The sequence below is a fragment of the Fomitopsis serialis genome (assembly GCF_022376445.1).
Source record: "Fomitopsis serialis strain Sig1Antser10 chromosome Unknown B0H18scaffold_37, whole genome shotgun sequence".
Taxonomy (NCBI): Eukaryota; Fungi; Basidiomycota; class Agaricomycetes; order Polyporales; family Fomitopsidaceae; genus Fomitopsis; species Fomitopsis serialis.
Genome location: NW_025954997.1, coordinates 111,482 through 136,178, shown reverse-complemented (window position 1 = coordinate 136,178; position 24,697 = coordinate 111,482). Strand labels below are relative to the sequence as shown.

The window sequence follows — 24,697 nt, the reverse complement described above, 5'->3', positions numbered from 1 at the left end:
TGTCAACCATTTGTCCTTGAGCAGGACACATGGAGCATTCAATTGGTTGAACGAAGCTGTGTCCTTCAGAGATGCAAACATCATCATGCGATGGGCACAACATCGAGGTGCGCATTCAAATGGCTCTGATATCCGATACTACATACGTCAGTGAGTGGAACGCTAGGCTCAAGCGAGGGCGATACGCCGTTGATGCTCTTGCTGAGATGGTCTTCTAGGTGCGACCGACTGCCAGCTCGCCTCTGCCGCCGATTCTTTGGACCGCTTTCGGTACCTGGTGGCCCATTATTATCGCGACCTCTCCGTTGTTCGCTGATGTTCACGCAGCGGTACATGTGCGGCCCCGATCACAGGGTACGTCACGGGCACCTCAAATAGACCTTTCCGTGTTCTATATGTGATTCCGAAGCAGCGACAGTGCATCTTCGTTGCATGGCGTCCGGTGCGGTTCCCGCGTTCGCTGGACGCTTATAAGGTGGTGCACGGTTCCAGCGCACGTTCTTTCTCTCTCACATCTCCGGTTGCCAGCAGTATGCTGTTCACGACCGCTACGCTCGCTGGCTTTGCCGCGTTGGCTCCGTCGGCGTTCGCGTTAGACAACGGTGTTGGCCGACTTCCAAGTAAGTTTCATGTACCCTGAGCCGGGAGTGCCCTGGTTGATAGTAACGCTGCTTAGTCCTAGGATACAACAGTGAGTGAGAAAGCCGTGGATTGAGTCTGAGTGTCGAGTTCCTGAACAGTTGCGTCATGATTGTAGCTTGGAATGCCTTCGTTGTGAGTGAAGGCCGCGATCAATTGCTTCTCGAGTGCACAATGGAGTTGAGCGCACAATCATAGTGCAACATTGATGATACCATCATCCTGGAGACTGCAAGCCTCATGCAGTCTCTCGGATTGCAAGTGCGTCTGTCCTCCACGTTTGTGGCGAAGCAGGGTTGAACAGCCCGCCAGGACGCCGGCTACACGCAGATGAACCTCGACGACTGCTGGGGAGAGAAGAATCGGAGTGCTGACGGCGTACTACAAGCGAGTGCGCAATAATTCATAACGGCTGCAGCGGCAGAGCTCACGGGCAACGTAGACGCGGAGCGCTTCCCAAGCGGGTTCATCAACCTCACCTCCCAGTTACACGATATGGGCTTGTCTGTGTAGACCCCATCTGTTCTGCGTTCACGAGTACTGATGTGTCCTCACTGAACAGTAAAGCAGGTATCGTACGTAATTCCGCCACCATACACCAATGTCGCGCGCTGACATGAAGCAGTACTCTGACTCGGGCTGGCGAACGTGCCAGGACTACCCTGGCAGCTACAGCAATGAACTCCTCGACGCAGAAACGTTCCAGGACTGGGGCTTCGACTATCTGAAGTGAGTTCCACGATGTTCGCGGCTGAGGCAGAACCCCTGACGTAGCCTCTTGAGATACGACAACTGCTACAGTGCGTACTCTGGACGCTCCGGGCGCACCGCTGATTATGTCAACTCCTTGTATGTAGTACCCTTCGATGACATCATTCGTGAGGGCACACTCGGCAGTCAGTCCACACTTGTTCTCCTTGAAACGCGTGTTAAAATATTGACCACCCCGTTCCGCAGGGTTCCAGCGCATGGCAGATGCTATTGCCAATCTCAGCTCCACGTCCGGACAGCCGCCGCTCATCTATTCGCTCTGTGAATGGGGCTGGGTGAGTGCGATCTCGCGCGCGTATCTTGAGCGAAGCGCGGGGACTGACGCGGGAGTCGTTGATAGAGTCAAGTCTGGCTGTGCGTGCCTTGAACTCCGCTGGACTTACAACTAACAGTAGATGGTGATGGGATGTCAGCTGGGGCGCTTCGATGGCGAACAGTTGGCGCGTAAGTACATTCTACAACAACAGGGGGGATGAGCTGCGGTCTCACGATTAGATCCAGGTTGACAATGACATCGCAGCAAACTGGGACTCAATCGCGGCGATTATCAACCTGTACGCCTCTCGACCCCGCTGACTTGTGCGTAATCTTATAAGCTGATGTATGCATCAGGGCATCGTTCATCCCGCAGGCGACGAATTTCTACGGGCGCAATGACATGGACATTGTAAGCCTTTCACATCGCCCCTTGACATCTCACTGAATCTTGGTGTCTGTAAACCAGCTCGAGGTGTACGTGACGCATACTTCGCCACACTGCACTGGATACTGATTCTCATATCAGCGGGAACGGCGACCTAACCTATGAAGAGAACAAGTCGCACTTCACTGCGTGGGCACTCTTCAAGTCGCCTCTGCTCATCGGGACTAACGTCGGTTCATCCCTCTTCGATTCTCCCGACCTTCCTCCTCTCGCTGTTGCTCACCAATGATATTCTCATGAAACTGGCTGACGCGTCGACTGTTGCAGTTATCCGCAGTGTCCTCCGAAATTGTCGACGTCCTCTCCAACCCGGAAATTCTCGCGATCAACCAGGATCCCGTTGTCGGCACGAGCATCTCGCCGTTCCGATGGGGTTTAAACGTATGTATCTTTCCGATTATACGCCGTGTGCAAGAGATTTGATACACTGATGCTGCTGTATGGTAGCCGGACTGGACGAGTAACAGTTCCTTCCCCGCGCAATATTGGAGCGGCCCCAGTCAAAATGGACCGTGTTCATGTTGGTCAGTCTTGAGCATTTCTTCGATGCAGTGCTAATTCGTAGGGACAGCTTAACACATTGAGCGAGCCGGCAGACATGTTCTTCAATCTTACGGAGTCGCCCTGGATCCGCGCGGGCCGGAGTTACTCCGTCCGGGTGCGCCTTCGACTGAGTCCTATGTTTGCTGGCGGTGCTGACCCATTATCAGGACCTCTGGACCCACAGTGACAACGGCACAGCCATCCGCAACTTCACCGCTGAGGTTGTCCCGGCGCACGGTGTAGTCGCGCTGCTTCTCCAGGACGCAGGCGACGAACCTGATGGGATCGACCCGCTCTGTGCGGTGTACTGCCAGTGCGGAACGGAGAATGGTTCATATGTGTATGGGGGCTGTACGACGGAGTACTAGGGTTGGCGAAAGGACCATGGAATGGACGCTCTTGGATCAATAGGACACTGTATGGAAGGTGGCGAGCTGCCAATGTGGGTGCGGACTCTTCCGAGAAAAGCTGCCAAGCTTGTTCGCGCTGCTGCTGTGAGCGGTGACCATGCGCTGCTCAGACTCGAGGGGTAATAGCAGAAGTTTAACTGTCGATCACAAGATGCATCACACGCTCCGAGGATGGACAGCTGCTTCCCGGGCCGGGTATGGTCTATAACGGACTCATTTCACACTGGGTACGGCACGAGGGTCGAGGAAGTGCTATAAAGGGGCTCAGTCTTAACCGGCTGTGGGGTGCACCCTCGCTGCTTGACGAAATGGCTCGGAAATCCACTGTGGCAGTATCTCTCGCGGCGTTGTTCGTTGCCATCACTAGTGTCCGGGCGTTAGACAATGGGGTGGCTCGACTGCCTGGTAGGTTGGGATGCTGTATGTTCTCTAATATGATACTGATGGTGGTTTGACATGGAAGTGTTGGGATACAACAGTGAGTGTCCAGTCTGTCACTCAGTTAGCCACAGAGTATCAACCCCGTTGGCATTACCCAGCTTGGAATGCGTATGCCGTAAGTCGTCCGATCGGAATGATGTCTGGACGGAGGCTCAGAATAAGCAACAGTGCAACATAAACGAGGACCTTATCCTGGAGACCGCATCGCTCATGCAGTCGCTCGGTTTGCAAGTGAGTTCGGTCCTCTTTCGAACTCTTTTCACCCGAGCTTAACGGGCATCACACGCTGCCAGGATGTTGGCTATACGCATGTGAACCTCGACGACTGCTGGGCCGAGAAGAATCGGACAGCGGATGGTTTGATCACCCCTAGTACGGGACCACTTTTCATTGGAAATTGTGATGGTGGTACTCATCACCGGTGATCGCATTAGATGCAGAAAGATTTCCGAGCGGGTTCAATAACCTGACCAGTCAGCTTCATGACATGGGCTTGTGCGTATTCTAAACAAAATATATGTCAGCGTCGTTGCTAACATTCAGACCAGTCAAGCTGGTATTGTGCGTGGTATGGACCCGGCAGATTGAAGGCCACACTAACAAAGACGCTCCAGTATAGCGACTCAGGTTGGAGGACGTGCGCCGGCTATCCAGGGAGCTTCAGCAATGAGCTCCTGGATGCCACCACGTTCCAAAATTGGGGTTTTGACTATCTGAAGTATGGGTCACCTTCTATAAACCTGCGGTTCGCACTAATGCGTGTGTAGGTACGACAATTGCAACAGTGAGTGCCGGCTTCACCAGCATAGGTGACATCGGTGATTCTCAAATGCGTACATGTCAAGTTCCGTTCGATGATGTCATCCGGCAAGGAACGTATGGAAGTAGGTGCCATTCAGCAGGGTTGATTGAAGATATAATGGCGACGACTTATTTCAGAATACCAACGGATGGCCGATGCCATCGCCCAACTCGCAAATTCTTCGGGACAACCACCTCTGATATATTCCCTGTGCGAGTGGGGCTGGGTATGTCGACCGTGCCAGACTGATGGAAGTTACTGTTGACTCACACGTATCATGACAGAGTCAAGTATGGATGTGAGCCCCGTGCTTCCATTTTCGTGTGCGAGATAATCGAGCGTGCGTGTCATAGCTGGGGAGCCACTGTGGGCAATAGTTGGCGGGTACGTGATATATGACACATTGTCGACTCGCTATTGAGACACTCTACAGGCCGATGGAGACATCACCGACACCTGGGATTCGATTGCGAGCATCATCAATCTGTAAGTAGTGATTATTTACGTGCCGATGAGTTAATCATCGCTGCCAGTGCCTCGTTTATCTCTGGCTATACCAACTTCTACGGGAGGAACGATATAGACATCGTGAGCGTTTCCTAGTAATGACCATTTCACTGATATCAAATGACATTCGTGGCATGTCTCTAAGCTGGAAGTGTACGTTTGTTGTTGTATGCTTCTATCAATTTCGCTGAAATTGTCCATCCAGTGGCAACGGCGAACTGACATATGAGGAGAACAAGGCACACTTCACGGCCTGGGCCTTGCTGAAGTCGCCATTGCTGATCGGAACCAACGTGGGTACAGTTGCGTGTCTCTGCATACGTGAACTCACCTCGTTTACGTAGCTCTCCGCCGCATCCCCTGAGATAATAGATATCTTCAAAAATACCGAGATACTCGCCATAAACCAGGATCCCACTGTTGGGACAAGCATATCGCCATTCCGGTGGGGAATAAATGTACGCGAAGCAATATGCTCTTATATGCACTGTGTTGCTAAAGATATGGCTCAAAGGCGGACTGGACGAGTAATAGCTCTTATCCAGCGCAATACTGGAGTGGACTGACTGAGAATGGCACCGTGGTCATGCTGGTCAGTTCATTGCTGCCTGATTCTATTTTGTATGCCTCTGATGTCTGAGTGTCGTAGCTCAACACGCTAGATGAGCCCGCAGACATGTTCTTCAACTTGACGGAATCACCGTGGGTTCGTGCGGGTAGACAATACTCAGTCCGGGTATGGTTGATTTCAAGCATTTAAGTGAATACCCAGATTAACCATATCACTTTTGTAGGATCTGTGGACCCATACCGACAACGGCACTGCCATACGCAACTTCACTGCGCGGCTGTTCCGCCTCATGGAGCTGTCGCCCTGCTTCTCCAGGATGCTGGAGACGAGCCCTACGGCATTTTGCCCCTTTGCGCCGTCTACTACCAGTGCGCACGGAGAACGGAACGCAGGTCGATGGCAGTTAGTGTTGAAGTGGTTGTCACGGAGGCGAATACGATAGTCTACGTCGGTCGCGCGTTCCGCTACTGATGCTTGTGCTGTGCTAGTTGCGACCCAGTGAGTCGGTTGATCTTTGTCGACTGCTTCCCATTGTCCGGTGAATACGGATCATAGTGTGACCTGTAGTTCGATTCTTGAGGAAGTTCTTCCATTCTTCCAGTGATACATGCGTGAGGGTCGAGATCATGTCTACACTCACCGCTCAACAGAAGCGCGAGATCATACTTTCAGTGCCCCAGATAGCTCTACGCAGCATGATAAGCTTACTGCGCTCAGGCTGTGCCAAGTGCTCATGATCCGCGGTCTACGTGAAGTCAAAGCCACGCTACCACGCAGGTTCGCGGATAACGGCATGTTTTAGGCGGTCAGCCTAGTCTGTAGCCACAAGGCGCTGTTGTGTGTCGACAACAGCTCCAGATTGCGGTCCGACTGGACGGCCCGCGCCCTACTCGAGTTCTGGTCCTAGTGTTGCTGTCAGAGACAGTTTCAGAATCAACACAAAAGCAACTCTAGCGACTAAGATATGCGTGCCTCGCGTATTTACCGGCTGCTTTCATGTATGCAGAACCGTGAGAGTGTCGCGGCAGCTGCTTGACGAGTATGGTATGTGATTATATGGAGTGGTACCGTATCGGTTCCGGATCTCGGTTCCTCCTTACTACTTGGACCTACAGGGCATGCAGAACCAGTCACTCACTCTACCGATTGACACGAATCGTACATCATCGCATTTCTGCCGTCTATAGCTATCTTTCTATCATATTTCTCATGTACTCAGCCTCTGGAGTCGCTCTTCAGTGTTCACTAGTGTCGTAGCATCATCTGGCCGAGATCCCGGTCGGACACGGCATTGTAACCGTGGGAATATTCGCTTTCTGGCCCGGGGTTGCTGGTGACTGCCAGTGCTTGTTGCGCTGTCCTCCTCCTCACGTTGTCTCCCAGTCATTGATCTTCATGCAGACTATATTCAAGAATCTGTGTCAGGTGAGGATCATTAAAATGGAAACTCGTTAGAGCCGGTCGATCACTGAACTGACACCTGTTATTTCCGAGTCCCGGCTGCGACTGACGTGCTTTAAGTTCAATTACTGCGGTCCGGACTATCGCAAGTACGATTCGGAAATTGGCACTGTGATGTGCAGCGCATGTACTGTATAGACCATACCTTCGAGACGCTGTGCTGTTGTGGGTATAGCTTGAGAGCCCGCAATGTGCAGCGTTATGGGGGCGACACACGCCTCGTTAGTCTCCACACTCACAGTCAGTGCAATGATACCCGCGCAGCAAGCGTGCTGAAGAGCACTTACTCATTTATGCGAAGAGACTGTAGGCCCTCCGCTCATCGGTCTCGGACGTATCATGTCCTAAGCACGCAGTACGCGTCTGGCCAAGCGTCCGCGTCAATACGTCTCGCTACCGTAAGTGCTGATCTGTCCATTCGGCTCGAGCGTTAACTAGAGCTGTGTATTTGTGCAGCGCTCCGCGGGTCACACTTGTGAGGGTAGACGATTTCGGGTTACCAGCTAACCTGAGGGTTATCGTCCATATGGGAGCCATATCGGGTCCTCGGGGATAGTGGCGTTGAATAAGGTCAATATAGCAGATCCTTTCTCTTGAACTGGGAGTACTCAAGATAATTCAATGCGCCACAGAACTCCCGCTCTTGTGAATGACTGTTGCGACACGGCCTTCCGACGCATGCAAAACGAGAACGCGGTAGATGCGAAGATGGCTACCTCCGTGAACTGCGTGAGACCGGCATGCTCTGAGTGCCCACCATCGCATTGGCGTCGTTCCACTTCAATCGCCAACCGACAGTCGGTAACTTCACTAGCCGCATACAACGTCTTTCGATTCCACGCCCTTGTTCGGAGCCCCTGGAGCCCCTACCAAGTGAACGTTCAGGTCGCTTAATATCATCCAGTGGCGTGGCAGCCACGATTGTTGCAGTCAGTCTTGCTCTACAGCTACCGGCAGAGATCCTTCAGCTCACGTTCTTCCGGTCGTACAGGCGTGAACCTTGTGCTACCACATTCCTAGATCTATCTTGTCCATCACGCCTCTATCAATGATGGAAGGCGTGCCTTATGGAATGCTGGCAACTATGGACACGGCCTAGCTAATGCCATCTGCCATTGGGTGTCACAGGCGCTACATGTCATCCGCGAGATCCATTGTCTACCGCGTAGATCTCACGCCGAACAGATGAGATTCAAAGTATCTCCAGGTACGCGCTCCGATTTCTTCTGACTCTCGGATGACTCGTTTCCTCTATTTGTACTCGTCCTTGACTCCGCTGCGCCGTCGGAAGCTCGGTGTGCATTTGGGATGCCACAGTACGTGGTATAATCGATGAAGTTGAATGCTTAGAATTGATTGTAGATTGTTTCTTATTGCTGTCGGACACTCAGCGACTCGGAGACTTGAAAAACATACGGTATACGCGGCAACGCTTTTACAGGATTCTGGCGTCAGGGCCTCGCAGCTGGCGTCCCAGGGAGTCCGCCATTTGTCGAGTCTCACATATCGTTGTTTCACAGACCGTGCGCCCCGATTAGTCCCGCAAATTTCCGCGCCCCGTCGGTGTCACGTCTACATCGGTCTCTACAGTATCTCCGTGCTCTACAGATCTCGGTTGCTTTACAGTAACACAAAGCCCACAAGACGGATAGCGTGTCAGCAATTGCCTTACCGAATGCCTGGAAGCTCTCAACCCAAGACAGCCAACCTGTGCTAGGCTTCGTGGCGCGCGCCACCAGCGGTCCGACTACTAACGCCTCGGGCGCCAGTTTCATTAGTGGGCACACATACCATGACGTTCACCCATGATCGGACGTGAGCCCGGGAAGTCAGCGGTATTGTGGTTGACCGGAAAATGATCACTCCGAATTATCTCGGCCGGCCGGTCAATGCTAGGACGTGCGTCGCACCCTCAATGGAAAGAGACGGACGTACCGGGATCATATTTAAGAGTGCGTCGTCTTCCCGCTTTCCTCACTTCCCTCTTCCACAGCCCTAGCTCACAAGCATCCGCAGGTTAATTTCACAGTTCTCATACAACATGACGTCCGCGACCGAGTCCTTCATCCTCCCCGACCTCTTCCCTCTTCTGCCCTTCAAGGGCTCCTTCAACCCTCACTTCGAGCGGGCGGCCAAGGCATCCTCTGCCTGGGTCAACAGCTACAGGATCGTGTCCGAACGCAAGCGCGCCTTCTTCCAGCAGGGAGGCAGCGAGCTCCTCTGCGCTCACGCCTACTCCTACGCCGGCTACGAAGAGCTGCGCACTACCATGGATTTGGTCAACATCCTATTTACCGTCGACGAAGTCAGCGATGAGCAGAATGGGAAGGATGCATACAATACTGGGCGCGTCTTCCTCAATGCTCTCCGCGCCCCCGACTGGGACGACGGGTCGGCACTCGCTCAAATGACCAAGGAGTAAGTCTATGTGACATCATGTGGTTGCGCTGTCACCAACAAACCCCTCTTAGGTTCCGCAAGAGGCTGCTGCAGTTCAACGTGCCCGCGTGCTACCGCCGACTGCTCAAGCACTGCGAGGACTACGTGAACGCGTTCGCCGTTGAGGCGGAGCTGCGGGAGCGCGACGAAGTCCTTGACCCGGACGCGTACATCGTGCTCCGCAGAGAGAACAGCGCCGTCCGCTTTTGCTTCGGACTGTTCGGTTTCGTCTTGGGTCTTGACCTGCCCGACGAGATCTTCGAGCACCCGGTCATGATGCGTCTCCACCTTGCTGCCGTCGACATAGTGTGCTGGTCGAACGTGAGTCCACTTTGACCCAAAGCCGATCTACCCGCTAAGAGATGAACAGGATCTCTACTCCTACAACATGGAGCAGGCGATGGGCCACACGGGAAACAACGTCATGACGGTCTTGATGAAGTCCAAGCACTGCGACCTGCAGACCGCCGCAGACCTTGTCGGCGTGCATTGCAAACAGCTCATGGACAGCTTTCTCGCTGACAAAGCTCGTCTTCCATCATGGGGCCCTCCAATGGATGCAGTTGTGGCGAAATACGTGATGGCCATGGAGACCTGGGTAGTCGGCAACTGCGAATGGAGCTTCGAGACGCAGCGCTACTTTGGTGTTCAGAGGGAAGAAGTGAAACGCACTCGTGTCGTCAAATTGTACCCGAAGCGTCAAGAACACGACGACTAAGGTTCGGATACCACTACACTCACGGATCACTAAGGCTGACAATGATATAGATAGACATTCCATATACTAACCTCGCGTACTATGTTTCACTATTCATCTTCGTTCTCTGATATGAAACGTTAGTCTACCTTACTAGACATACTACTAGCCTTTCCCAAGATGATACACTAGACGGTTGGCCGTCGAAGCTCAATAAACAATGTACACTCACGTAACAAATGAGGTGTTTCTTGGTGTCACGGCGAACTTGGGATATATTTTACTTTCATGATCAGTGAGCTGATTGACATGGATAGCATGCCGTGGGTCCCAACGATCGTGGCTTTTCCGAGATGCCACCGACACAGCTCAAAATCTCATCGCTCGACCGTCACAACATTCGGCTACAAGTGGTTGACAAACTTGTCTAGCACATACAGTAGTACATATACAATTACACCGGCACATAGCACCCCAGATATTGGTGACAGTTGTCCTGGAGGAGGCATCGTCCTTAGCTCCTCCGAGCTTGCAAAGCTACGAACCCGCATGTTCTTGTAGGTCCCGGGGACTCAGCCCGGAGTGGGGGTAACGGGGTGCCACAAAGCGTCACACTACGGACGGTTGTACCGCGGGGGAATTGGGGGGTGGGGTTCGTGAGTCTAGTACAAGTTGCCTCTTGAGCACTTCTCTTTCGACACGAAATAAAATTGTCTTACCGAATTGCCGAGTCCCAGGCGAACGGTGCTTGGGTATATTACTGAGCTTCATTGAAGCGCAGGTAGCGTTGTCGTTAATCATCATCATGGAAATTCCAGTTAGAGACGAGATCGCTACTTAACCCATGCTGCCGGATCGGCTTGAGGTACGCCTTGTCATGAGACCACTCGTATCGAATTCCCGAAGCCATTCTGCCAGGTACGACGTCGACAAATGCCAAGGGCCAGCGGCCACCACGTGCGAGCTCGCGGTATGTCTGAAATGTGTGGTGGAAGCAGGTCATACCCAACTCCCGACTCGGAGCGAGTCCGAGTCTGCGCGCGCGCTTCGTGCACCGTGATACCCGTGATCGATATCAAAAGATTTCACTCTGAGTATAAATCTGTCAACAGTTTGTGCGGCAGTGTCCACATGAATGTGACGGATAGACTCGCTGGGTGAGTCAGGTGGCAATCAACATCCTCTGCGGTGAGGAGGGCCACGGAGCCACGGTTTCGCTAACCATGTAGCCAGCTGAGCTGTCTTCTACGTTGATCTCGACCGCGATTGACAGTCGACAGATGCGGCGAGATGCAACAGTATCAAGAACTGAAGATAGGTACTCTTCATGGGCATCCCAAGTAACGCTGACAGACAGAGACTGAAGTCTTAGATGTTTGACAAGTCTGGGCTGTAGCCTAAAACAGAAGACGCGATGAGCATATGGAGGTATGACATACTTGCAGGAACTATCCGAGTGAAATCATACGTACTCGGCGCATCATGACGACGTGGACCCGGTAGCTCTAGCTCTATGAGGGAAGGCCCCAATTGACAAAGTAGCGTCTGCAAGGCTTTCGCAACGCGTTCATCGCCCAAGAGGTCGGGAACCCAGGTGAGAGCAGGCCGTATGACGAGCGCTGTGATAGTGCCCTCCAGTACACACGGTGTGTATGCGATCCAATCCAGCAGCAGGAGCAGCAGAGCGACGTCTCTGCGCGTACCGGTGAAATCGACGAGATGGAGCCGATTCAACCTCAGCAATTTATTTCTCCGGAGAGCCTGCTCTGCGTTGGGGAGCTCCTTGTGCCGAAGAGAGCACAGAGGGAAATGCAGACGAAGATCGCGAAGCCGAGGAAATGCTGTGATCGTGTGTTGAAGGTCGGTGAACGTCCGGAAATCGCAGCACCGTAAAACGAGCTTCTCAACGGAGGCAAAGACGATCGGTACTATCATCCAACCGGGCGTGAGCCACCGGAGGCTGTGGATGAAGGTGATGGTGCGAAGCGCGGGGAATAGGCCACCGATTGTGAGGGGAGTTTCGTGCGTGTACTGAGACTCGGGATCGTTCACGAGTACGAGCTCCGTGGTGTGCTCAAAGAGCGATCGGAAGGACGCCTCCCGGGATCCACGAATCCTAATGGTGTCGTACGATTTGCGGTTCCGAATCTCGACGCGAGAGTAGAGGAGGGAGTGTGCGTGAGGGTACCACGACGGATGGGTCAAGGCGCAGCGGTATAGCGTCGTCGTGTCGTCGTGGAGGAAGTCGAGGACATGCTCGATGACCTCAATCGGTATGATGGTCGCCATGTGTGAAGAGTAGCGACGGTCTGCAATGTGCGAGTGCGACTTGGGACTGGTAGTGTTCCGTGTCCGCGAAGTCTTACGTGAAAGACAGGAAGTGGTCCGTATGGCCTGGAAGAGTGCTCAGTCATAGGATGTGCGAGAGAAGAGCTCGAAAAGATCGCCTTGAGGATGCAATGAGCCAGGCGCGTGCTCCGTTGTTGACGACTTCGACATTCTATGTGCAGATAACAAGAGCATTCAGTTATTGCGCATCACAGCCACAGATACGCACAAAAGCTGCCTATCTGGTAGATCAGTCCCTTCGATGAACAGCTAGAGTTGACGAGGCCCTACAGCAGACGTGACGAAGACGCGACACATGATTCGGTACTACACTGTCCTTGTCCACATGTCCTAGCTTCCGCACGAACAACACAGCTCACTGCTGAACACGCCCCGGCTCGGGCTCCGAGGGCGGGGACCAGGTGTGGTTGTGATGCGTGATCGTGAGGAGGCCTCGTCTGTGCCAGTCTAGTTGCTTTAACCCCTCCTCAATCATATCCCGGAAGCGTTCGACATCTCCGGGTGGTATGGTGTCCATGACATGCCAGTCCAGCGTCACCGAGGCTTTCTCCAGCGCACCGAAATGCTTGGTGCTAATAACGTCGTTAATCGGCTCCCAATTGACGTTGGAGTCCGCGAGGTCCATGGTGCCTCCACCGGCAGGGCCGGTCGCCCGGAAGATGGCGAACACCAGCTCTATACTCCGGAGGGAGAGGGACGCGATACAACTCAGCGTCATCGCTATCCTCGCCCACGCTATCTCCCACTCCTCTCGGAACGTATGCCGTAGGACGAGTGTCTTTAACTGATTGTTGAAAGATAAGCCGGGAGGTGACGCGGGATCTATGTCTGTTGCAGTGTAATGGATGAGAACGAGCGCAGCCATCTGTAACACCACACATACCATGCAGAAGTACAGGTATGTCTAGATCCGTCACACATGCGCCCAGAGGCTCAAGCAAATTATTGATGGGTGCATGGAAAGACGTCTGCAACATCATTGCCTGCGGGATGATCTGCAGGACCTGCACCGTCTGCGCGCTCGGAGTGAGCGCGAGCCACGTCAACAACGCGGCGAAAGCACTGTCCTCCGAGAGCAAGTGCTCGGCGCGAAGATAACGCAACATCACCTTGCTGCCATGTGGCGGCAGGACAGGATTCACGGCTGCTGTCCCAGGTGCGTCCTGATCAAGGTCAGGTACGGAGGCTTCGAAGTGCGGAGATGAAACACGTGAAGTCACGGAAGGGTGGAATTGGCACGCATGCAGCTCCAGGGTCGCAACGCGCGAGAATATCGATAGCGATGGGAAGAAAGCTGGGTGTAGGCGCGTCTTCTCGTGCCACTGAGCGTTGTGGTACGCGATGGATTGGAGTGCAGGAAAGCGGGCAAAGAGTGAGGGGAATCTGATGCCCGTATGGACGACTCTGGTCGTCAATGATTTCCAGGTGCGTCGTATGCTCGCAATACTGTTTGGTCCTCGCCTGGCTGTCGGCGGACTGCACGAGGTGTCGCAGCGTGTGGTATGCTTTGCTGTCTCGGAGGAACACCCTGGTGAACAAGAGCCACTGGGCACGATTTCTCCAGCTCGAGCCACTAGTGCGCTAGCGGCGAGGGCGGCAGGATGGGCGTGGAGGAACCCAATAATCTTGTCTGTAGTCTCGGGTGGTAGAGTCTTCGAGCGTTATCCATTTCGACGGAGGGCTGAGGTGGCTGCCTTCGAGCAGATACACGATCGTATATCAGTCTGCCAGCGAGTCTGGACCTTCATAGAATTCAGTTCGCGGAATATGCACCTTCGGCTTCGCATCAGCATGCTTCTTAGGCGCGATCATGAGAAGGTCATCGTAGCAGTGCCACCAGACCTCCGGTCTGCTACTACAGCTGTAAGCCTGTGAATAGGTCTCAAAGTTCAATACTGTACGCCAGGAGTGAGCAAACGCTCAGGCTACATGTTGAGTTCCGATCGCTTCTAGAATGCCCTGTACCGACTCAATTTAGAGTCCGTCAGAATGTCGAATAGCGTTCCAGCCTGAGGCAATCATAGCGAGTCGACACTGTTAATTCTGTCCATACTTGTGGGTCATAGTCTCGAGCGATGAAGCAGAAGCCGCCAGAATATCGAACGTTCAAACGTTCAAGTCAGGTTCAAATTACGGTCGCATAACAAGCCCTTACGTAATAATATTTACAGCCATAACGTCACGAGCGCTCGTTACCGTGACTGGCCACATACACAGACAGCGACCATGCTTGCTTGACCAAGTTGATGCTTGCTACTACCACTGTTGTGCGATTCCGAATCGCTATGAAGGCCAGTGCTGTTGGCTTTCCACATCATACGACCTCGGTACATCATGAACTCTTACTCGACGTCGGACACGTATGAAGCGGCAGACTCGCCAGAATGTGACATCTTGTCTGTTCTTTTGCCGACGGACTTAAAGCCAGATGGCTATTTTACGGTTGGGCAAAACCGCTCATTTGCGTCGCGGGTGTGATTCAAGCGGGTACAGTACGTCTCCTTTAAATGACCACGGCATAGTTGTAGCCTCATTAGCGTAAACCAGTTCGCGGAGGCATCTCAATTGCTCGCAGAGACTTCACGGAGCCATGAATGGATCAATGTACAGAGAGACATCGCCGTCGATTTTCCCTCTGTACTGGGACGATGCAGCACGCCAAACGCATCAAGTCAAGCCGCCGAAGGGTTCCATGGTGGCCTTGAGCCCTATTTTGAAGCTTGGGATGAAGCGACTGGTTTTACGCAATGTCAGCGAAGAGTGCATCCGTTACTTCGTCAGCGAGGCTGATCCCAGCAGTTCGAGCAGGACTTGTCTACTACAAGAGACCGAATCGATCGTTGATGCAGTTCTACTCATCCGATTCACGAGAACTCGATATTCTTCCTTCCCAGACCGCTGCGAGCTCTGCTATCCGTCGACCGCTGCCAGCATCACTGGGCCTAACCCTCGACTTCACTCGTCCCTCGATGGCGTCTTCAGCAAACTGGATTCTGCCGCCATCTGCCACGTACGATATCTCAATGCGTATAAGCACCGCCTTCAAGCTCTGATGTCTTTCTTCAGGTAAATGCCTCTCACACAGTGGCCACCTTCGTTGAGCAGGCCTTGTCCAAGCCAAGGAGCACACACACTTCGAAGTCTACTCCTGCAGAATCGGAGGAACTGAGTTCTATGCAAGGCGCAAGACAGACCAAATTCACCGGTAGGGCTATGAAATACTTCATGTATTTCTTAAGAGACTTTTCGACCACGGGTGCGTATCCATTCTTACCCATCTTTATCAGGCGAGAATTGACGAAAATCAGTTGAACAACTCGACGTCCGCTCTGAGCAAGTGTCTTTCATCGTTACCCAAGCGCCCTTCATCTTCGGACGGGTCAAGGCCCGCTCGACAGACAGCATCTCCCGATATGTGAAGTACGTGGAGATTCACGTCGACTGCGAAACTTCATTGATGTTTCTCAGGTTCTACAACTGCATCTGGCTCACGCTCAACGACATAATCATCGGGGTCGCTTTCGGGTCTTTCTTGTGCGAGAACTGCCACGTATTGGGCAGCATGCTGGACGCATTCACGCAGGTGTGTGGTCGCATGAACAGAATGCACTGGAACGGGAGGTTCTGACATGTGTCCCAGTTGTACCTCGTCGGCTGGATGCAGCGAGCGCTCATCTGGCTCAACAGCTGGCCGGCCGGTCTGAAGCTCAACACTGAGCTCAGCCAATTCTACTGCCATTCTCTACTGATTGCGATCACAATCTGGGGGCGTACGTCTGGCCTCATTCGACCCTTAAACACAACTCATGAAGCGTGGACTACTTCTAGGCGTTCTGCGCAGCATGGGCCCGTACTACCCTGCCCTGCTCTGGGTAGTCGGTGCTATGGGTTGCTGTGGGATGACCATGATTGTGTCCCTTCTGTCAGACATCATCGGTGTGCTTACATCGCACCTCTACGTGTGCTACGTCCTCTCAGCCACGGCGTTCCGGCATCAACTCGGCCTCGCAGGCTCATTATGGAACCTGTTTCGTGGTATGTGTCCGGCTGGTTAGCCAACGGCGTATGAGTAACCTGGTTCGCCTCACAGGGAAACGGTTAACGTGCTCCGCAATCGCCTCGACTCGTGGGACTACGACATCGATCAGCTCTTGCTCGGTACCATCCTCTTCACGCTGGTTGCCTTCCTGTATCCTACGGTCCTGACGTACTACGCTCTGTTCGCCACAGTACGTCTCTCTTGCTCACATCTCATGACCCTGCTCACGCTCGCAACGAACCTAACTGCAGACCCACTTGGCGATCATCATGTTACACGGTTGCTGGATACGATATCGGCGCTGCTCAATCACTTCCCTCTCTTCGCCTGATGCTTCGCATTAAGGACCCGATGCGCTTACCAGGTATGCTACCTTACTGGCAGGAGACTGATACTGACGATACCCCGCAGGTCACATCGTATTCAGAGACTATCATCCGGCTCCTGATCCTTGAGGTGCGTCTGCTACTCTCGTCAGAAGGACTCTGCTTACCTCCAGCCTCGTCACAGACCAACCTGCCTCGTTGTCCTCTGTTTTTGCCACTACGGTGAGTACGACGTACGTATATCAGTCCGCTATGCTCAGACACGCTTCCGCGATAGGACAACTTTGGTCGAGACTATCATCACACTATCACCCTCTCAGGCTGCTTGGCTTGCTCATGTCCGGCGACTCCTCACCTTAATTCGCGATCTGCGATACGATTCAGCATGGTCCCCTCTCGAACTGCCGAAGATGATCTTCGACTAATGTCGACGTGAAGACGTGAAACATGAAACATACAGCATACAAACATGATTGTAATACATATTCTGCGTCGAACATGCGTGCCGAGCCAAATGTACCTAAAAGGGCCCGAAATACCGTCCATTATTGTACTGAGTCCATCGTGCAAGATCAAGTCTTCCGTTTCTTGTACCTACCCCCGCGGCTGGCCGAGATATCAGTAAAGGTCTACGGAGCGCGACGATCAACCGCACTCACTTCGCCTCCTGCTCAATCCTCGCTTTCTTCTCCTCATGCATCTCCTTCGCGCGCTTGTTGATCGCCGCAGCCTCCTGCGTGTCTGGGAACGCGATCTCCCAATAAGGCGTCTTCGGACGTTCCCACTGCTGGCGATGCCGCGAGATCCGCTGCATATGTTCTTGGATGGCCGCCTCTTCCTCTGGGTCGCCTTCATTAAGGTCTGAAGTGTGTCGTTTCTTGTGCGGCGAGTTCGGAACGCCCGAGGCATCCGCGAGGCGTCTGCGCCTGGAAGACGTCGACTTCGTAGGGGTAGCATGGGGCGAGCGCCAGAGCGGGGCTTGGGGGCGAGCCGGCAACTTGCCTACTGCCTTGTAGTACTGAGGCCGGGCAACGTGAGTCTGAGCCAACAATAGGTCGGAGGGTATCACACACCTCGCGGCAACATTCACAGTCAGCCCGTGTAGCTGCTTCCTGCGCTCCTTGTCCCGCACCACTTCTTCGAACTGATGCATTAACCCGTTGTTCTGGGCCGTATCGATCTCGTACGCGGCGTTGATTGTATCTTCACCAGGTCTGCGAGTGAATCAATCGATAAGCACAGCACCAGACAGCGTCAACGAGTACGCACTTTGCAGCGGCTGCATACCGTCCGCGACCCTTGTACGCAGAATAGTCCTGCGGGCGCCCCTTCAGCGCGCTGGGATTCTCTTTCTCCACGCGCCCCCGCGTCCCCGGCGTCCGCCTCGTCGGCGTTCCAAGCAGGCGCTCCTTCCGCCTGCGAGGCGTCGAATGGCGCGACGAGGGGGAGGACTTCGGACTGTGCTTGGACCGACGCGAGCCCGGCGTGCTCGGCTTGCGCGGGGTGGACGGCGACGGAGGCGCGGCGCCCCTCGTACTCTGCCCCGCATCGCCAGGGTATGGTCCATAGCCTCTGCGAACGTACGTCCCATCCGGCATGGGCACAAGACGGCGTATTCCGGGCTGAGACTCCAGCATAGGCGAGAGCGCTGAGCAGAGCGCGTCAGTCAGTAGAGATGAGTGTGTGCTGCATGGCGGACTCACCCTGCGACTCCTCCTCAGTCTCTGACGAGTCGTCGTACCTCTGCCGTTTTCTCCGAGGAGTAGAAGGAGAGCCTGCCGCAGCTGCTGTGACGACCTCCAGCGTCTCTTCGTTGGCTCGCTTCTTCCCTTGCGAAACGGAGGACGGCGCAGCGGGCCTGTCTGAGCCAAGCTCCGCCGTGTCCTGCACGGGTGGTGTGCTCGGAGGATACGCTTGTCTGGCCTCCATCAACTGCGCCGTCAGCGAGCTCTGCGGCGCCATCGGATCCCCATGCTCAAATTCATCCGGCAGCACCGCGATCGCCTGTCTCACTTCAGCGCTTCTCTTCGCCGCCTCGCGCACGTCCATCGCTCGCGCGCCCTCTGCGGAAGGCCCAGGCGAGTCCGACGGCGGGCCCGTGCGCATATAGCGCTTCCGCAGCTTCATGATGTACCCAAAGTTCGGTGCGCGCCCCTCGGGCACCACGTCGGAGAGCGACCCCCCCTCCTCGTCGAACATCCAGCGCTTGAAGTTGCGCCACTTCGAGTAGTCCTCACGGTACTTGCTCTCCGCGCGCTCCTTCACCAAGCGCAGCGCTTCGTACTGCGCGTGCAGGGCGCGCAACTCCGCCCGGAGTATATTGTGGTCTTTCTCGGTGCCTACGGAAAGCGTGAGCGGTGGCAGGCTGGACATAGCGGGGGTAACAGTGAGCATGCCGGGTGTAGACTCCGGTCTGGGTGGCGAGGAACTCGCTGCGTTACGTGGAGTGGCGTCTGCGAAAGGCAGGGGGCTCGAAGAGAGATTCAGCTGCGCGACGTTCGTGATAGTGACGCAGACGTACCGTTTCTTAGCAGCAGTCGCCGGGGTCGGGAGACCGGTGGTAAACGCACTCGGCGGTCGCCCCTCCAGCTCCTTGACGCGCTTCGTGAGGTCACTCCTCTCCCTTGTAACCTCCTCCAATTGAACGCGTAAGCGGGAATTGTCCGCATTCAACCGATCGATCTCCTTCGCAGCATCCGCGAGCCCTTCTTGGGCAGTCTTCTCGAGCTGGATGTGGTTTGCTATGCGGTCTTCGAGGGCCTCGATAGTGCGTGCCGCCCCTTCAATGAACTCTTTCCGAAAGACTTGTGGTCGTTGAGATATGGCTGTCTGGACTTCCTCTGCAGTGCCGAAGCCCAGATCCTCGGCGAGACGATTGTCTCGCTGGGATGAGACAAAGAGACGGCTACGGAGATCATCATTGGCGTATCTGAGCTTCCTGACCTAGAGGAGTGGCGGGTGTTAGAGATGCTATGAGTGTAGGCGAAGTTCATGGGAATTGACGGGAAAAGAAACCGGCTACGGTCCCACAAGACCCTGCAAGTAGACGACGAACACCGTCCATGTAGGTCGGTGCTTTGTTGGTCCCGCAGACCTGCCTGTCTGAGAGATGACTAGCTAACGTACCTGCTCCTCTAGTGCCCTGACCTTGCTATCGCGCGAGGTCTGCTGAGCACCATCGCGTGTCTCGGAGGCCCTTGGCATGCAGTCACTCGAAGCAGGCCTGAGCTGAGTGGTCGCTAGTCTGTGCGTTCACTCTTCACCCGCCCAGTAGTAGTAGATCTCGCCAGTCGCGCAGCAGCGTAGAGCAGGACCCTGGAAGTGGCGAGCTGAAGGAGACCAAGCTGTTGTTACCAGCAGCGGGTGCTGAGGCTAAATGCGCGACACTTTGTGTTTCGCGGTGAGTCACGACACACGTGATGAGCGTCACAACGCCCTTCAGATTTTGCCAGTGAGCCTCTTTCAAACATGCCTTGGCGACCGCTGCTTCACCGCTCGAGAGCTATGTACAACTCGGACTGGGTATCTCAGTCACAAGTATGTGCTACGTTACAAGTGTTGATGCACAATCACTGCCCTGGAACGCAATTCTTTGAAAATTCTGACGGACGCGGGGCCCAGGCTGAGTCGGTACAGCATGAAGGGGCGACTCGGAATCGTATGTAGCCTGAACTTTCCTCACTCCTCCATGCGTGCATGGTCAAACTTAAGGTGTGGTCACATGTAGTAGCTGACCAGCAGGTCTGGGTCCTGTGCCAGTGACTGCTCGATGACTTCTCATGACGCCCAAGAAGCATGCTAATGCGAAGCCGAAGGTGCGATATCGTGATATCTCATGAGGTCCAGACTCGTTGGCAGACTGATATAACGATCGTGTATCTGCTCAAACGCAGCCACCTCAGCCCTCCGTCGAATGGATAACGCAGGAAGACTCTACCGCCCGAGACTACAGACAAGATATTGGTTCCTCCACGACCATCCTGCCGCCCTCGCTGCTAGCGCGCTAGTTGCTCCAGCTGGAGACATCGTGCCCAGTGGCTCTGTTCACCAGGGTGTTCCTCCGCGACAGAAAGCATACGACACGCTGCGACACCTCGTGCAGTCCGCCGACAGCCAGGCGAGCACCAAACAGCACTGCGAGTATACGACGCACCTAGAAATCATTGACGACCAGAGTCGTCCATACGGGCATCAGATTCCCCTCACTCTTTGCCTCGCTTTCCCTGCACTCCAATCCATCGCGTACCACAACGCTCAGTGGCACGAGAAGACGCGCCTACACCCAGCTTTCTTCCCATCGCTATCGATATTCTCGCGCGTTGCGACCCTGGAGCTGCATGCGTGCCAATTCCACACCTTCCGTGACTTCACGTGTTTCTCTCCGCACTTCGAAGCCTCCGTGACCTGACCTTGTCAGGACGCACCTGGGACAGCAGCCGCTGAATCCTGTCCTGCCGCCACATGGCAGCAAGGTGATGTTGCGTTATCTTCGCGCCGAGCACTTGCTCTCGGAGGACAGTGCTCTCGCCGCGTTGTTGACGTGGCTCGCGCTCACTCCGAGCGCGCAGACGGTGCAGGTCCTGCAGATCATCCCGCAGGCAATGATGTTGCAGACGTCTTTCCATGCACCCATCATAATTGCTTGAGCCTCTGGGCGCATGTGTGACGGATCTAGACATACCTGTACTTCTACATGGTATGTGTGGTATTACAGATGGCAGTACTCGTTCTCATTGCTGTACACTGACACAGACATACGTCTCGGGCCACATCCCGGTTTATCTTCCAACAGACAACTACGGACACTCGTCTACGGTACACCTTCCGGGGAGTGGCAGATACTTGGGCAAGCATAAGCAATGCTGCGCTCTATAGCCTCCCTCGCCTCCGGAGTATAGAGCTGGTGTTCACCATCTTCCGGGCAACGGCCTGCCGGTGGAGGACCATGGACCTCGCGGACTCCAATGTCAATGGGCCGACGACTTATAGCACAAGCACTTCGGTGCGCTGGAAAAGCCTCGGTGACGCTGGACTGGCATGTCATGGACACCATACCCTGGAGATGTCGAACGCTTCCGGGATATGATTGAGGAGGGGTTAAAGCAACTAGACTGGCACAGACGAGGCCTCCTCACGATCACGCATCACAACCACACCTGGTCCCCGCCCTCGGAGCCCGAGCCGGGGCGTGTTCAGCAGTGAGCTGTGTTGTTCGTGCGGAAGCTAGGACATGTGGACAAGGACAGTGTAGTACCGAATCATGTGTCGCGTCTTCGTCACGTCTGCTGTAGGGCCTCGTCAACTCTAGCTGTTCATCGAAGGGACTGATCTACCAGATAGGCAGCTTTTGTGCGTATCTGTGGCTGTGATGCGCAATAACTGAATGCTCTTGTTATCTGCACATAGATGTCGAAGTCGTCAACAACGGAGCACGCGCCTGGCTCATTGCATCCTCAAGGCGATCTTTCGAGCTCTTCTCTCGCACATCCTATGACTGAGCACTCTTCCAGGCCATACGGACCACTTCCTGTCTTTCACGTAAGACTTCGCGGACACGGAACACTACCAGTCCCAAGTCGCACTCGCACATTGCAGACCGTCGCTACTCTTCACGCATGGCGACCATCATACCGATTGAGGTCATCGAGCATGTCTCGACTTCCTCCACGACGACACGACGACGCTATACCGCTGCGCCTTGACCCATCCGTGTGGTACCCTCACGCACACTCCCTCCTCTACTCTCGCGTCGAGATTCGGAACCGCAAATCGTACGACACCATTAGGATTCGTGGATCCCGGGAGGCGTCCTTCCGATCGCTCTTTGAGCACACCACGGAGCTCGTACTCGTGAACGATCCCGAGTCTCAGTACACGCACGAAACTCCCCTCACAATCGGTGGCCTATTCCCCGCGCTTCGCCCATCACCTTCATCCACAGCCTCCGGTGGCTCACGCCCGGTTGGATGATAGTACCGATCGTCTTTGCCTCCGTTGAGAAGCTCGTTTTACGGTGCTGCGATTTCCGGACGTTCACCGACCTTCAACACACGATCACAGCATTTCCTCGGCTTCGCGATCTTCGTCTGCATTTCCCTCTGTGCTCTCTTCGGCACAAGGAGCTCCCCAACGCAGAGCAGGCTCTCCGGAGAAATAAATTGCTGAGGTTGAATCGGCTCCATCTCGTCGATTTCACCGGTACGCGCAGAGACGTCGCTCTGCTGCTCCTGCTGCTGGATTGGATCGCATACACACCGTGTGTACTGGAGGGCACTATCACAGCGCTCGTCATACGGCCGCTCTCACCTGGGTTCCCGACCTCTTGGGCGATGAACGCGTTGCGAAAGCCTTGCAGACGCTACTTTGTCAATTGGGGCCTTCCCTCATAGAGCTGGAGCTACCGGGTCCACGTCGTCGTCATGCGCCGGGTACGTATGCCTTCACTCAGATAGTTGCTGGAAGTGTGTCATATTTCCGTATGCTGATCGCGTCTTCTGTTTTAGGCTACAGCCTAGACCTGTCAAAACATATGAGACTTCAATTCCTGTCTGTCAGCATTATATGGGATCCCGAGGATGAGTACCTATCTTCAATCCTTGATACTGTTGCATCTCGCGGCATCCCTCGACTGTCGATCGCGGTCGAGATCAACATAGAAAGCAACTCCTGTTATTACATCGTTGGCGATACCGTGGCTCCGTGGCTAATATCGCCGCAGAAAATCGTTGGTGATCGCCACCTGACTCACCCAGCGAGTCTATCCGTCACATTCATGTGGACTCTGCCGCCGGAAGCTGCAGACAGATTCAGAGTGGAGGCAATTATTGAACTCGATCATCTGGTGTCATATCACACACGCCGCGCGCGTAGACCCCGTTTCGCCCCGAATTGGGGGCGTATGATCTGCTTCCACAACACATTCCAGACATACCCCAAGCTCGCACGTAATTGCCGCTGGCCCTCAAGCTTTTACAAAATCGTACCTGGCGACATGGCATCGGGAATTCGATACGAGTGGTCTCATGACAGGGCGTACCTCAAGCGGAACCATGGGTTAAGTGACGATCTCGTCTCTAACTGGAACTTCCATGATGATTAGCGACAACGCTAACCCCCGCTGCAATGAAGCTCAGCAATATACCTCAGCACCGTTCGACCGGGATTCAGCATTTCGGTAAGATCATTCCAACTCGGATTGGAAGAGAAATGCTCAGATGGTTGGTTGTAGATGCACGCCCCCCCCCCCCCCCAACCGCCTCACTCGCGTGCATGCCTCGGATCTCCAAGCCTTCGGAGTGCCTTCCGACGTCCGCCACGTACGCGAGGGTACTCAACTAAGCCCACACATGCGTTGCCCACTCGTCTCGACGTCCGTACCGAGTCAGGATTGTTCGACAGTCAGCATAGACGCAGAAACAGGGAAAAAAAGAAAACAAAATAGCGAACGCCAACAACGAAGCTTGCACGCTCGAACCGTCACACTACATCGAGGCCAGTTCTACGCGGGAGCGTCCGGAGTCCGTCATTCGGAGGGTCGAATTCTGTCCAGTACGTGAAGCGGCCATTGTCTTGTCTCATGAAACATATATTTATGCGTCCTCGAACAGCAGAATTTACGGTTGTCTCGCGGCATTCGTCCAGAGATGCCCGTGGCCTTGAGCCTCGGCCTCGACTCGAGATTGCGCCGAACGCGTATGGACCTGAGTGCCCGCATGAGACCCTGTTGTATGGGCACTGGCCACGCTGCTCTCCGTGAGGCCTGAGCCTTTGCATGGCTCACCTGATATCCTATGTCGCACCCGGGGACGCCTATCATGGAGATGCCGGGGATGAATCAGCTATGTCACCCAATGTCGTGATCGTACGTCCGATGGTGGTGACTATCGGCTTGTCATTGGGCGGGTACGCCGATGTGGGCCCTCGAAGAAAAGAGGCGGCGGAAGACGACATGATAATGGGAGGACAGAATTTCGCAGGCAGCCGGGGCGAAAGGCATGAG

At 54.5% G+C, this 24,697-nt stretch overlaps 10 protein-coding genes across 10 annotated transcripts; 7 read left to right on the top strand and 3 right to left on the bottom strand.

Annotated features, from left to right (window-relative positions):
* Positions 1 to 532: 532 nt before the first annotated feature.
* B0H18DRAFT_877490 (glycoside hydrolase superfamily) lies at positions 533 to 3,024 on the top strand (the record flags this gene model as incomplete). The annotated part of the gene is made up of 20 exons (XM_048040560.1): positions 533 to 624; positions 741 to 774; positions 838 to 900; positions 952 to 1,030; positions 1,082 to 1,142; positions 1,202 to 1,214; positions 1,265 to 1,368; positions 1,423 to 1,439; positions 1,497 to 1,535; positions 1,597 to 1,685; positions 1,751 to 1,764; positions 1,824 to 1,854; positions 1,912 to 1,964; positions 2,023 to 2,077; positions 2,135 to 2,142; positions 2,195 to 2,282; positions 2,381 to 2,494; positions 2,561 to 2,641; positions 2,685 to 2,771; positions 2,824 to 3,024. The coding sequence occupies 20 exons, from the start codon at positions 533 to 535 to the stop codon at positions 3,022 to 3,024; spliced, it is 1,323 nt and encodes a 440-aa protein (XP_047892900.1).
* On the top strand, positions 2,891 to 6,058 carry B0H18DRAFT_388780 (glycoside hydrolase superfamily). Its single transcript, XM_048037884.1, has 21 exons — positions 2,891 to 3,471; positions 3,530 to 3,544; positions 3,606 to 3,622; positions 3,676 to 3,738; positions 3,801 to 3,879; positions 3,942 to 4,002; positions 4,056 to 4,068; positions 4,122 to 4,225; positions 4,275 to 4,291; positions 4,353 to 4,391; positions 4,447 to 4,535; positions 4,594 to 4,607; positions 4,663 to 4,693; positions 4,743 to 4,795; positions 4,843 to 4,897; positions 4,962 to 4,969; positions 5,022 to 5,109; positions 5,161 to 5,274; positions 5,331 to 5,408; positions 5,466 to 5,552; positions 5,611 to 6,058. Exons 1-21 carry the CDS (start codon positions 3,264 to 3,266, stop codon positions 5,827 to 5,829), a joined length of 1,452 nt encoding a protein of 483 aa, XP_047892899.1. The 5' UTR covers positions 2,891 to 3,263; the 3' UTR covers positions 5,830 to 6,058.
* Positions 6,059 to 8,889: 2,831 nt separating this feature from the next.
* Positions 8,890 to 10,005, top strand: B0H18DRAFT_877426 (terpenoid synthase; the record flags this gene model as incomplete). The annotated part of the gene is made up of 3 exons (XM_048040552.1): positions 8,890 to 9,266; positions 9,320 to 9,608; positions 9,658 to 10,005. The coding sequence occupies 3 exons, from the start codon at positions 8,890 to 8,892 to the stop codon at positions 10,003 to 10,005; spliced, it is 1,014 nt and encodes a 337-aa protein (XP_047892898.1).
* A 1,116-nt stretch (positions 10,006 to 11,121) lies between these two features.
* Positions 11,122 to 12,434, bottom strand: B0H18DRAFT_1009989 (uncharacterized protein). Its single transcript, XM_048028892.1, has 3 exons — positions 11,364 to 12,434; positions 11,219 to 11,302; positions 11,122 to 11,150 (listed from the first exon to the last, which is right to left on the bottom strand). The coding sequence occupies exons 1-2, from the start codon at positions 12,271 to 12,273 to the stop codon at positions 11,286 to 11,288; spliced, it is 927 nt and encodes a 308-aa protein (XP_047892897.1). The 5' UTR covers positions 12,274 to 12,434; the 3' UTR covers positions 11,122 to 11,150; positions 11,219 to 11,285.
* A 46-nt stretch (positions 12,435 to 12,480) lies between these two features.
* B0H18DRAFT_388575 (uncharacterized protein) lies at positions 12,481 to 13,556 on the bottom strand. The gene is made up of 2 exons (XM_048037881.1): positions 13,217 to 13,556; positions 12,481 to 13,161 (listed from the first exon to the last, which is right to left on the bottom strand). The coding sequence occupies exons 1-2, from the start codon at positions 13,437 to 13,439 to the stop codon at positions 12,689 to 12,691; spliced, it is 696 nt and encodes a 231-aa protein (XP_047892896.1). The 5' UTR covers positions 13,440 to 13,556; the 3' UTR covers positions 12,481 to 12,688.
* A 1,524-nt stretch (positions 13,557 to 15,080) lies between these two features.
* Positions 15,081 to 16,388, top strand: B0H18DRAFT_877401 (N-acetylglucosaminyl transferase component-domain-containing protein; the record flags this gene model as incomplete). The annotated part of the gene is made up of 6 exons (XM_048040549.1): positions 15,081 to 15,343; positions 15,381 to 15,538; positions 15,642 to 15,753; positions 15,802 to 15,916; positions 15,974 to 16,103; positions 16,162 to 16,388. The coding sequence occupies 6 exons, from the start codon at positions 15,081 to 15,083 to the stop codon at positions 16,386 to 16,388; spliced, it is 1,005 nt and encodes a 334-aa protein (XP_047892895.1).
* Positions 16,389 to 17,270: 882 nt separating this feature from the next.
* Positions 17,271 to 19,902, bottom strand: B0H18DRAFT_1119573 (uncharacterized protein; the record flags this gene model as incomplete). The annotated part of the gene is made up of 5 exons (XM_048033955.1): positions 17,271 to 17,304; positions 17,358 to 17,912; positions 17,968 to 18,346; positions 18,402 to 19,641; positions 19,825 to 19,902. The coding sequence occupies 5 exons, from the start codon at positions 19,900 to 19,902 to the stop codon at positions 17,271 to 17,273; spliced, it is 2,286 nt and encodes a 761-aa protein (XP_047892894.1).
* Positions 19,903 to 20,427: 525 nt separating this feature from the next.
* On the top strand, positions 20,428 to 21,144 carry B0H18DRAFT_388539 (uncharacterized protein). Its single transcript, XM_048037880.1, has 2 exons — positions 20,428 to 20,513; positions 20,557 to 21,144. Exon 2 carries the CDS (start codon positions 20,612 to 20,614, stop codon positions 21,104 to 21,106), a length of 495 nt encoding a protein of 164 aa, XP_047892893.1. The 5' UTR covers positions 20,428 to 20,513; positions 20,557 to 20,611; the 3' UTR covers positions 21,107 to 21,144.
* A 545-nt stretch (positions 21,145 to 21,689) lies between these two features.
* Positions 21,690 to 22,002, top strand: B0H18DRAFT_388515 (uncharacterized protein). Its single transcript, XM_048037879.1, has one exon. The coding sequence runs from the start codon at positions 21,736 to 21,738 to the stop codon at positions 21,898 to 21,900; it is 165 nt and encodes a 54-aa protein (XP_047892892.1). The 5' UTR covers positions 21,690 to 21,735; the 3' UTR covers positions 21,901 to 22,002.
* Positions 22,003 to 22,313: 311 nt separating this feature from the next.
* On the top strand, positions 22,314 to 23,277 carry B0H18DRAFT_1009980 (uncharacterized protein; the record flags this gene model as incomplete). Its single annotated transcript, XM_048028891.1, has 6 exons — positions 22,314 to 22,349; positions 22,453 to 22,645; positions 22,672 to 22,954; positions 22,981 to 23,126; positions 23,151 to 23,194; positions 23,233 to 23,277. 6 exons carry the CDS (start codon positions 22,314 to 22,316, stop codon positions 23,275 to 23,277), a joined length of 747 nt encoding a protein of 248 aa, XP_047892891.1.
* Between the last annotated feature and the right edge of the window lie 1,420 nt (positions 23,278 to 24,697).